Source organism: Rhinolophus hipposideros, assembly GCF_964194185.1.
Source record: "Rhinolophus hipposideros genome assembly, chromosome: X".
Classification (NCBI taxonomy): Eukaryota; Metazoa; Chordata; class Mammalia; order Chiroptera; family Rhinolophidae; genus Rhinolophus; species Rhinolophus hipposideros.
Genome location: NC_138046.1, coordinates 91,484,475 through 91,496,932, shown reverse-complemented (window position 1 = coordinate 91,496,932; position 12,458 = coordinate 91,484,475). Strand labels below are relative to the sequence as shown.

Genomic DNA, 12,458 nt, shown 5'->3' with positions numbered 1-12,458 from the left:
ACTGCTAAATTGTTTTCCAAAACAGTGGTATCATTTTACATTCCTACCAGGAATTCGGAAACTTCCAGTTGTTCTTAGTACTTGTCAGTCTTTTTATATTACAGCCATTCTAATGGGTATGTAGTGCTATCTACTCAAGTTTAACCTCAAAAAGACAATTTTAACTTTGGGCCAATGAAAATAAGCCACAGGCCTAGTTATTGATAAAAAGTTTAGGCCTGAGGAGAGGGTCTTAAAATTTTGTCTAACAAATAAACTCTAGTTATTAGAAAAGAGGGAAGAAAGAACTTCCTCTTCTTTATTAAGAGACTCATTTATGCATCTCATTCTTTTTATTCAAAAAACATTCCAAATTGGGAATTTTTTATTAAATGCCTTTTGGATTTTAAAAGATTAGAGAAACCCACATTGCATGATGAAACTGGAAACTAACACTTTAACAGAAATTTAAACCCTGTAATTTTGTGTTTTACTCTTAGTGATAAATGCCGAATGCATAGATGGGAATTTGGGGCATGACATGTTTGATTTCAGGCAAGGCTTTGATTTCTCCTTTGGAACTAAATAGCTGAAAATTTATGTAATTGTGATGTAAAACATGGGATTTAAACTGCAATGTATTGTAATTACATTATGTTATAATTATACATATTGGTGTCTTTTATAAAATGATTCTAATATGATACAGATAATCTAAAAATTACATGAACCTATGGAAAATTTTTCACTTGAAATTTTGGGGATGGTTTAAAGGTATAATATCTGACACATCTTCCAGTTACTTTTAAATTTTTAATTGCATTTTATTTTTATATAGTCTGATTATATTTTATAACATTCCTAATTGGCTTTAGACAAAATGTCAAGAATCTGTATTTGTGTATTGTTCTTTGCTAATCATGAGATTCTAATGTACTTGTGATTACTCCTTGATCACCTGTACGTAAATTAAATTTTTTGGCTAGTATTGGATGAGAAAGAGAAAAGCAGCCCTTGATATCCGGGAGCCAGCCTGGCACTATCAGCTAGCCTTGGTGCTGCTACAAACTGAGCTGGCAGCCACAGCAAGGCCTTCGTGTTCTTCTGTTGAGTATCAATCTCAGACAGGGCCAGTCTGTGACCACAATGAATCAAGACAAAAACAAGACCACTCCATAACCACATCTGAACACAGACAGAACATGAACACTGTCCAAGCCACAAAATGTCAAACATGCCCCTCTCCTAGCTCACAGGAGTGATGGCTGCTTCTCTCTTAATTACAGTTGTAGCCTCGCTCTAGTCTGCTCTCACTATAAGTGAGATTTATTAAGATACACAATCATAGAAGCACCCCCACCTCTTGATAGCAATCAATCCAGAGCAAGGCTCCAATTCCTTAAGCCCTCCCCAAAATTGCTTAACACAAGCCCAAATCCTATAATAAGTCTTTTCTAACACCTGCTTACTTAGACATCTCAGGGTGTGTGTCTTCCCTCACTGCAATGAGTAATAAACCAACTTGTTCAATTAAAAAAAAATCAAGGTGACCTAAGAGATCAAACTATATTTTACAAATTTATTTTTACTTTGTTCAAAGCACAGATTCACACAGTACTATATAAATAATCAACTTGGCACAAACCCAATGTCAATGAATGCAAAGTTATTAAAATTCTAGTTCTGTGGTCAGTCGTTTTGATTATAATTATTATGTTTATAATACATGGGAAAAATGAAATTATAATACATTTTTAAATGCATGCATACCCCATAGGATCAACCTTTATCCTGTCACTTACTATAATAGAGTCATCTGCAAAAGAGCAAACAAATTAGGCTAACTAGGACCCATTGACAGATGAAATGAAATGAAATGAGAGCATAATTGTAGAGTCGATGTAAATGGTGCTTAACATCCAGATAAAAGTCACATAAAAACATTCAGTCATTTGAAAATGTCTAACTAGTCTGACTTTTTATAATAGCAGCTAATGATAGATCACATATGATAGCAACAATAGCATATCATAAACTACTAAATGCCAAATTTCAATTAATAATGAAGCACTAGGGGCCTGGTGTAATTAGAAAGAGCCCCAGACTAGGAGATCCAGGGTCTGGGCTCTGTTCTAAGATGAACAAACTGAATTTGCCTTTAGTCTCAGACTAAACGTCTGTCATGCAGGGTTTTGCAGGATATGGTGAGGCCAAAAAGGAACAACGGAGCCATGAATAGGGGGTTCATACCACTATATTCTTGCTGGCGGCCGGGCGAGACACAGTAGGATCCACACAATCCGCACCATCTGCAATCTGCAATCCAGGCTTGCTCAGCCACAGCAGTTATATCAGTGGCTAATGACTAACCTGTACCAGCTAAAGGCCAACCAGTCACAGCTGACGGCCATCTACTACCCGAGTCAGCCTTTCCACATGAGGCCGAGAGCCTGGAAACTGTTCTCTGGGACTCTGTCCCCACATGTCATAGACTAAGACTACAGTCTTAGGCGTGGTAAAACATCGTTAAACATCGTTAGAGATCAGCTAGCCAAGCCCCACATTACAGTCAAGAAAACTGAAGCTCAGAGAGGTAGTGGAAATGAATAAAGGAAACCTCATGTAAAATCATCAGAGTTGGGAAGCCCTGAAGGGAGAACTCTCACACACTGCCACCCACTGCCATCTGCAGACTCCAGCACAAAGAAGCATACTTTGTAATCCCCAACAGGAAGAGGCTTACTTTACTACTCCAGTAGGAGTATAGGGGTGACAGTATATTTTGCAAGATTTAACAATCTAGTTTACTTTTTCTTTTTTCTTCTTTTCTTTGTTTCCTTACCTCCCTCTCTGATTCAATTGCTCTGTTTTCCCAAGGTTATACTTTACTTCAGCAGGAGTGTAGGGGTGAAAGTATATTTTGCAAGATTTAACAATCTAATTTATTTATTTTTCTTCTTTTCTTTGTTTCCTTCTCCTCCTCCCTGATTCAATTGCTCTGTTTTCCCAAGGTTACAGACATACCTTGTTAATCTGGTTAATCACCAGAACACAGGCTTAAAAGAAACTGTTTCAGCCCTTAGACCTCTAGACACCGATAACCAGGCTGCAACTCCCTTGCAATTTTCCAGGTCCCAGATAACATTATCTCGGAACGAACTGGACACTAGGATGCATTTTTCCAGATGTCAGCACCCAGGTATCACCTGACTAACACCCCCTTTCCTTTATTCTGCCTCTTCTTATGTGCCTGTGAAACCTTCTGGCTGTTCTAGGAACAGGGAAGATGGCCTTTGAGACAAGAGTCAACCATATTCCCAGAATGCTGGCATTTTCAATAAACCTTCTTTTCTTTCCACGAACCCTTATGTCTCCAACTTTAGCTTTTGTAAGGCAAGCAGCCAAACCTGAGTCTTTCAGTAACAGTAGTAAGGAAGATTTTCTCCTTAACCAGCAACCACTCAGCCGATGAGAAACGCCACAACTCAGCCAATGAGAAGTCATCACCACCCTGAACTCTCATTCTCCTCCAATGGACTTTCACTCATAACGACCCCTCAATGTCCTCCTTTTCTCTATAAAGTAACACTCCCCTCCTTTGTTCTCTAGACTTGCCTATGATTTGCCATAATTTACATGCCCCAAGTTTTAATTCCTCCACCGTGTCTGAATAAACTCATTTTTACTAGTAAAATAACTGGCCATTTAATTTTTAAGGTTAACATTACATGACAATTACACTGCCTTCAACCCTGGTCCCTGCCCCACTTCTTGTAAACGATTCCTCATATAAAGTGAGAACAATCATCCACATTTGCTTCTTCCTCATAGAGGTGCTGGTATGCTGACTCGAACTAATTGGTGTGAGTGAATATGTGCTTTCTTATATTTAAAGGAACTCAATAAATTAGCTAGTCTTTGGTGGTTATTTGGGGGTAGGTGTAGTATCAGGCAAAATTATGTTTCGCTATTTGCATAAATCCTCCCAATGCCAGGGTTTTTAAGCAAGTAGGACTGTATTTCTCAATGGGAGCAGTATTAGCATTTTAGGTAGAACATTCTTTCCAGTGAGGGATTGCCTTTCCCATATTGCAGTGTAATACAGGAACTCAGCTCCCGCTCCCCTCATAAGAACACAGGATATGGTGAGGCCAAAAACGAACAACAACGGAGCCATAGAAAGGGGAGTCATACCACTATATTCTCGATGGCAGCTGGTCAAGACACAAAAGGAAACATCCACCAGTACCCTAATGTCATGCAGGGACTCAGCTCCCGCTCCCTGCACAAGAACGCAGGATATGATGAGGCCAAAAAGGAACAACAATGGAGCCACAGATGGGGGTTCATACCACTATATTCTTGCTGGCGGCCGGGCGAGACAAAGGAAGTAGGATCCACACAATCCACACCATCTGCAGTCTGCAATCCAGGCTTGCTAGCTCAGCCACGGCAGTTATATCAGTGGCTAATGGCTAACCGGTAACAGCTGATGGCCATCTACAACCTGAGCTAGCACCTTTCCACGTGAAGCCAAGAGCCTGGAAACTGCTCTCTGGGACTCTGTCCCCACACCCAACAAGGGGTCTTCCTGTGCCCCAGTCTCGCTAGTGGCCAGGTGAGACACAGGTAGTAGGATCCACACAATTCTCAATCCACAATCCACTTGCTAACCACACTTGCTAGTCGCAATCTGCGCTTGCTAGCGTAGCCACGGCAGTCATATTAGTGGCTAATGGCTAACTGATTACAGCTGATTGCCATCAGCTGTAACTGATGGCCATCAGTTACAGCTGATGGCTATCTGATCACAGCTGATGGCCATCTACTACCCAAGCCAGCACCTTTCTACGTGAAGTAGAGAGCCTGGAAACTGCTCTCTGGGACTCCATCCCTACATGCAGAATGTAAAATACCTGGTTGGCCTCCAGCTACTCAATAGCAGCAGTACCTTCTGGTTAGGGCTGGCCCCAGGGCAAGGCAATTTAAAACATCAAAATTAATGCAAAAATCCATGAATAAAATATCAAAATGCCAAAATGTTAAAAAACAATAGACTCAGTATTACTGATTTTTCCTTTTTGGCTGTGGGGACAGAGCCAGGAGTGCAGTTTCCAGGCTCTCGCCCTCACATGGAAAGGTGCTCACTCAGGTAGTAAATGGCCATCAACTGTGACCAGGTGGCCATCAGCTGTGGCTAGTTGGCCGTCAGCTGTAACCATTGAGCCATTGGTCACTAATATAACTTCCGTGGCTACGCTAGCAGAAAATGGGGGCTAGCAAGAAAATGGTGGCTGAGATAGCAAGAGCGGACTGCAGTTAGCACAGTGGATTGCAGCTAGCAAGAGGGTTTGGTTGTCAGAGAAGTGGACGGCAGGTTGCGTTTCGTGTGGCTCCTGCTTCCTGTGTCTCCAACCCAGTCGCCAACGAGAATATAGTGGTATGACTCCCCTATCTATGGCGCCATAGGTGTTCCTTTTTGGCCTCACCATATGCTGCGTTCTTAGGTGGGGAGTGGGAGCTGAGACCCCGCCTGACACCCTGCATGACATTGGCTCAGGCTCCAATATGGCTCAGCATGGCAGTACTGACCCTATCTTTATTTGAAATGTTGGCAAGAATTTTTGCATAAATTCTGAGTTTTTAAAGATATTTCATTAAAGTGCTATATAGCTTGACTATTGAGTTTTGGGGTGCCCCTTAAATTTTGCACTCAATGTAAGTGCTTCACTCACTTCCCCCTAGTCCACTGCTGCTCCCAGTCATTGTGACAATCCAAAACACCCCCATACAATTCCAAAGGCCTCCTTGGATTAAGAATGTCTGAAATAGGGGCTGATTTTTCCTCATATAACAAGAATTTCAGAGAGAAACAGCCCAGGCCTGATAACAGTGACTCCATAATATCAGTAGGGCTCTAGGTCCCCTTTATTTCTGCTGCACTTACAAGGTGGCTGCTGTGCCCTGAAGAATTATGTCTTAGTTCCAGGCAAGAAAACAAAGGTAGAGCAAAGAGCAGGAAAAACATGCCAACTGAGCCTCATTCTTTTAATTAGAAAAGTAACTTTCTTAGGAACCACACCCAGTAGACCTTAACTCATGTCATTGGAACAGAAGTGAGTCATGTAGCCAGCCCTAGCTGCAAGTAGCCTGGGGATGTAAATATTTTTAAGTGGTCACATCTCCAGCCTGAATAAAACTGGTGTTCTCTCTGTGAGAATGAAGGGGAGGGAGAATAAAAGATGAACAGCTAGAAATATCTGCCATGGGGGCCACATAGGATAATAAATGCTGGATCTTCTTGGTGACTGCAAATAGTATCTTCTCTGCTTGTAATTTGATGGTCTGCCCTCATTTTGAGGGTCACTTTTAGAATTACGGATAAAAACTGGAATGTTGTCTTAGTCTGTGCTCCACAGAAGCAGAGCCTGAAACAGGGATTTAGATGTATGTAGTTTGTTGGGCACACTCATGGGAGAAACCTGGAAGGGAGTGAGGGGAGCAGTCAAGGGAAGGGAAATGAGCCAAGCAAGAATGCATTCTCACATGAAGTTTTGCCTTGGCTGGATATACAAGGAGCTATGAGCCTATATCAGAATGCAAAGGTGCCTGCCTTGAAGAAGCTAAGCTTTTTACCCTTGTCAAATCAATCAACCCCTTGTGATGAAGGGACCAGGGTAACCTCCCAGGCTTCTCTGGATGATGCAATGTCCATTGGCCAAGAGCAACACTCCATAGTGGGTTACAGATGTGACCAGTTTGCCAAAGCATTTGTTGCAGCGGGGGCAGGGGGCCACCCTTAATGTGGATATGAGTAGGCACCAAGAGCATCTACTACAAATATTAATTTTGATAGTTTCCAAGGAACTGCCTTTATTCCTACTTTTTTGTTTGAGAATGTAACTATATATATATATATATATATATATATATATATATACATATATATATATATATATATATAGCTGTGATTAAAAGCTATTGGAAAAACTGGCAACGAGTTGAAAATGTCTCATTTTTAAGAAAAATGATTAACAGGTATCGACTTGTTTTGTTGAACCACGAATCTAGAAAGTGCTTTATAATTTGCTATGGGTATTAACCAGGATCCAGTCTGTACTTCACAATCTCATCAGAGCATGTAAATATTTCATAGTCTTGGTGTCTCATTTAAAGCTCAATGAATATTTAATTGAAGTTGACCAACAAAATAACTGAAAGAATTATGTTGCATTTGTTAGGCCTCAAATGAGCCAGCTCTTCATTTTCTCAAGTAGTTGGAAGTTAAAATTATTCCAACTTCATGAAATATTCTACATAATTTTATAAGTAATTACAGGGCTGCAAAATAGGCTTGAAAGGCACATATTGAGAAAAACAGGAAATAAAAGGAATTTTCAGCTTTAAATGCAAAAGAACAGTTTAATATATTGTGGTCTACAACATTAGTTATTCAGTAGTGGATTAGTTTCAACTATTGTAAATAACACTCATATTTTTTTAAACAACCATAAAGTTTATCTCTCCATTCTAGTTCAAAGCATTTGCCCTATTGGGTCATGCAATTTGGATCTTAAAAGCCATTTGGGAACCTGAGAGTTTTAAAATCATTATCATTCTTTGAAAGCTGATGCTTTCTCTAAATCAGTAAAAGTTTGCTTTTATAATAATTCCAAGTGACAATAAAAGTCTATCAATGACAATGATGGCTTTTAGGAGGATTGGGTCATGAAAGTTGGATAGTCATGGTCACTCTACTCAGCTCTTTTAAATAACCGTCATTTTGACAGAAGTAAAAGTACAATCTTTTCTTTGGCCCTTGCAAATTAAATATTCTAGAATGATGCTGTGCAAACACCTATAAGATTGATATTACCAGGAAATCATGTGTGATCCATCCAAGTAAGTTAGCCCAGAAATTGTTTCTGGACTCTGGGTCCAGCACTGAGCCAGGTAATGAAAATAATAATAAATTTAAAAAGGAGAAATATTGGTCCATATTCAATGTAGAGATGGCTTCCTTGGAAAGAAGCTTCCCTGCAGTCAGTTAGATTGCCGTTAAGTGTCAGAACTGGGCTTCAAAAAAAAAATATGTCTTCTCAGATAATTTTTGACAAAGAAGCTAAAAACATACAATGGAGAAAAGACAGCCTCTTCAATAAATGGTGCTGGGAGAATTGGATAGCCACGTGCAAAAGAATGAAACTGGACTGCTTTCTGTCACCGTGTACCAAAATTAATTCAGAATGGATCAAAGACTTAAGCATAAGACCTGACACAATAAACTGCATAGAAGAAAACATAGGTACTAAACTTATGGACCTTGGGTTCAAAGAGCATTTTATGAATTTGACTCCAAAGGCAATGGAAGGAAAAGCTAAAATAAACAAATGGGACTATACGAAACTTAAAAGTTTCTGCACAGCAAAAGAAACCATCGACAAAATAAAGAGGCAACCGACTGAATGGGAGAAGATTTTTGCAAACACTGCCTCCGATAAGGGTCTAATATCCAAAATATACAAGGAACTCATGAAACTCAACAACAAAAAAACAAACAACCCAATTGAAAAATGGGCAGAGGACCTGAAGAGACATTTCTCCAAAGAGGACATACAAATGGCAAATAGACATATGAAAAAATGCTCAACATCACTAATCATCAGAGAAATGCAAATAAAAACCACAATGAGATATCACCTCACCCCAGTCAGAATGGCTATCATCAACAAGACAAATAGCAACAAGTGTTGGAGAGGCTGTGGAGAAAAAGGAACCCTCATACACTGTTGGTGGGAATGCAGACTGGTGCAGCCGCTATGGAAGGCAGTGTGGCGGTTCCTCAAAAAATTACGAATAGAATTACCATATGACCCAGCAATCCCTCTCCTGGGTATCTACCCAAAGAATCTGAAATCATTTATACATAAAGACACGTGTGCTCCAATGTTCACTGCAGCTTTGTTTACGGTGGCCAAGACATGGAAACAACCAAAATGTCCTTCAATAGATGAATGGATAAAGAAGTTGTGGTATATATACACAATGGAATACTATTCAGCGTTAAGGAAACATGATATAGGAACATTTGTGACAACATGGATGGATCTTGAGAATATAATGCTAAGCGAAATAAGTCAGACAGAAAAAGCAGAGAACCCTATGATTTCACAGATATGTGGTATATAAACCAAAAACAAGACAAACAAATGAGAAACAAGAAGTCATAGACACAGACAATAGTTTAGTGGTTATCAGAGGGTAAGGGGGGTGGGGGGAGGGAGATGAGGGTAAGGGGGATCAAATATATGGTGATGGAAGGAGAACTGATTCTGGGTGGTGAACATACAATGGGATTTATTGATGATGTAATACGGAATTGTACACCTGAAATTATGTAATTTCATTAACAATTGTCACCCCAATAAATAAATTTAAAAAAATATGTCTTCTAATTGATGGACCCTAACACTGGTGACATGGGATATGTCACTCTACTGAATTGGAAGACATTTTCTTTGGAATCAAAGTATAGCCAACCAATCTATGCTAAGGCTGCTAAAAAACACCTGGTAAACAGCATACTAGGTTTGAATTATTTATCTAGTCCTAAATTATTTTTTAATTACAGGACTTAAATAATGTAATAACAGGCTCTTTTTTGGAGAACAGAACATGGGGTGGTGATACAGGGTTGTCGTAAAACACAGCATATCCATACAGCTGCCTTATGGGAAATAACTGGTCACCTTGGGATTTTTTTCCCCTTTGACCTTAGTCTCTTTTTAAGATATTCAAATGGATTGCCTTTGTCAGCTATCAATATGCCAGGATATGTGTATGTTATGTGTACAAACATGCACACTAAAGTTCAGACTCTTGTCTAATAATAGCACGTCTTTCCTTCACTTCTAAAATTCTTGCCATGTCACCCTTTGATCATCTGATCAGCCTGACCAGACTCTTAGTGTCCAGAGAAAGGCAGATTATCCTGTCCAGGGGAGGAGATGAGAGAAAGGTTGATAAGCATTAGCCAACAAAGGTGAACATTTGGCATCTTTAAACTGAAGCACCTGGTCAGAAACAGGAGCAGGGATAACTTTTCTTTGTTTAGGGTACTTTTGTTCTTGAATATGTCTTTTCAGAAGGACTAGCCTTAACATTTACACTGAAGACTCTTATTTTCTCAAATATACTTAATTAGTACATGTAACATTTTAAGATTGCATTTTTCTCAATGTCATGTGACTTACCTGTTTATCAAAAGCTACCCAGGATGGTGTGTCACTTCCCACTTCTTTTAGCAAATACACTGTATTTAGGCTTCATCTTTTGCTGGAAAAGCAGTTCTCCACCTATTCCTGGTTTACTTTCACTCACCAGCATGCTAACATTGTTGCAAAAGCCCCAATGTTGAGATTTGTAAAACTTCCTCCTTTCCACCTGTGAACACAAGACAACATAAAATGGCCAAAGTTACCCTTTATGACTTTACTTATTTGTTTCAAAAGGTAAACACATTCACCATCATTTATTTTTCCCATTACAGAATACATATTAGAGTGGCAAATAATTATGATCAATCTTTATCCATAAAGTTGTGTCACATTTTAAATTCAATTCATTTTAACAAATTCAAAACTTTGAAAAGCAATAATAATAAACGTAATGTTCCATGCTATTTAAAATATTTAAAAATAACTATTGCTGCAAGTGAACACTTAGAACATTAGCTTGCTAACTAGTCTATTCTCCTTATTTGCCAAGAATGCAAACGGGGGGGAAAAATTCCTGTACTTCAGAGTAAAAATGTAAGTTTCCCCACAGAAGTCTAAACATTATTTTCATCAAATAGAGAATAAAATCTTTTCCTCATTAAAATAAATATAACAGGGAATTCCTCAGAGCTGACATTCTCCTCCTAAACATAGAACCTTGCCCTCCCTCTTCCTCACTCCCCTCCCATCTTTTCTGGGGATCTGGGCATAGAAAGGAAAGTCCAGATAATGCTACCAAAGGCTGGCAAAGATGTGGGCCAACATCAATTCGCATGCACTGCTAGTAAGAAAGTAAAGCAGAAGATTCCCTCTGAGGAGAAAGATGACAAAGCCTAGCAAAGTGAAAGGTATATGTACCCTACAGCCTAGCAAGTCCCCCAAAATATATTTTGTGCTGCACAGGAGGAGCTACATATCAGATGATTTTTTACAGCAGTGTTTGAATGAGTGAAGAGTCAGAAACAATCTAAATATCCATCAATAGCAGAAAAGATAACTCAATTGTGTGCTTTACATAAAATGGAATATTAATACAAAGGTCTAAAATTACATGTATCGATATGGATAAATCTCAAAAAAATGTGAAGCAAAAACAATAGGTACTAAAAGGGCACATAAAATTTCATCATTCCACATATATAATAAAGCCTGAAAATATTTTTAAAAATAAAGTGTTATTTATGGACAATATAAACATGGAAATTATAAGTAGCAAATTCCAGACAATATAATATCCACGATAATATATTATACAATAAATATCATATATCTTATCATAATGAACATCTTTGTACCCCACAGCCATGTATAAAAAATAAAACATTTCAGGTACAACTGAAGCCCCCAGTTCATGCCCTTGTCTCCCTCTCTAGAAGTAACCATTATCCTGAATTTGCTACTTGAACTTGAATCCTTGCCAGGATTATATACAGCCAGGGCTGAAGCCTCTTGCAAAGCATGATGCACTGGCAAGGAAGTCTGAGAGGAACTTCAAAAGGACCATTGTTTCTTTGTCTTTTCTTGTTTCAAGAAAACCTACTGAATGAGAGAAAATATTTGCAAATCATTTATCTGATAAGGAGCTAATCTCTAAAATATACAAAGAACTCATACAACTTAATAGTAAAAAGAAATTCTATTTAAAAATGGGCAGAGGATCTGAGCAGACATTTTTCCAAAGAAGTCATACAGATGAATAACAGACATACAAAAACATGTTCAACATCACTAATCATCATGGAAATGCAAATCAAAACCACAATGAGATACTACCTCACATCAGTTGGAATGGCTATTATCAAAAAATAACAAGTGTTGGTGAGGTTGTGGAGAAAAGGGAACCCTGTGCACTCTTGATGGGAATGTTAATTGGTGCAGCCAGTATGGAAAACAGTATGGACAGTAGTTTTTTGAGGACAAAAAACTAAAATTAGAGCTGCCATATGACCCAGTAATTCCACTTCTGGGCATTTATCTGAAAATGAAAACACTAATTTGAAAAGATATGCATCCCCTGTGTTCACTGCACCATTATTTACAGTAGCCGAGACATGGAAACAACCTAAATGCCCACCAATGGATGAATGCACAAAGAAAAATGTGGTATATATAATGGAATATTATTCAGCCATAAAACAGAATGAAATCTTACAATGTGTGAAAACATGGATGGACCTTGAGGGCATTATGCTAAGTGAAATA

At 38.8% G+C, this 12,458-nt stretch overlaps 1 protein-coding gene across 1 annotated transcript in view; it reads right to left on the bottom strand.

Moving 5' to 3' along the window:
- The window catches only part of EFHC2 (EF-hand domain containing 2), a gene marked incomplete at its 5' end in the record, with an annotated part of 271,873 nt that overhangs the window by 203,474 nt on the left and 55,941 nt on the right, over window positions 1-12,458 (bottom strand). The window contains 2 exon segments of the mRNA XM_081043040.1: window positions 10,233-10,280; window positions 10,282-10,422. Of these exon segments, the coding sequence (XP_080899166.1) occupies window positions 10,233-10,280; window positions 10,282-10,422 (189 nt within the window).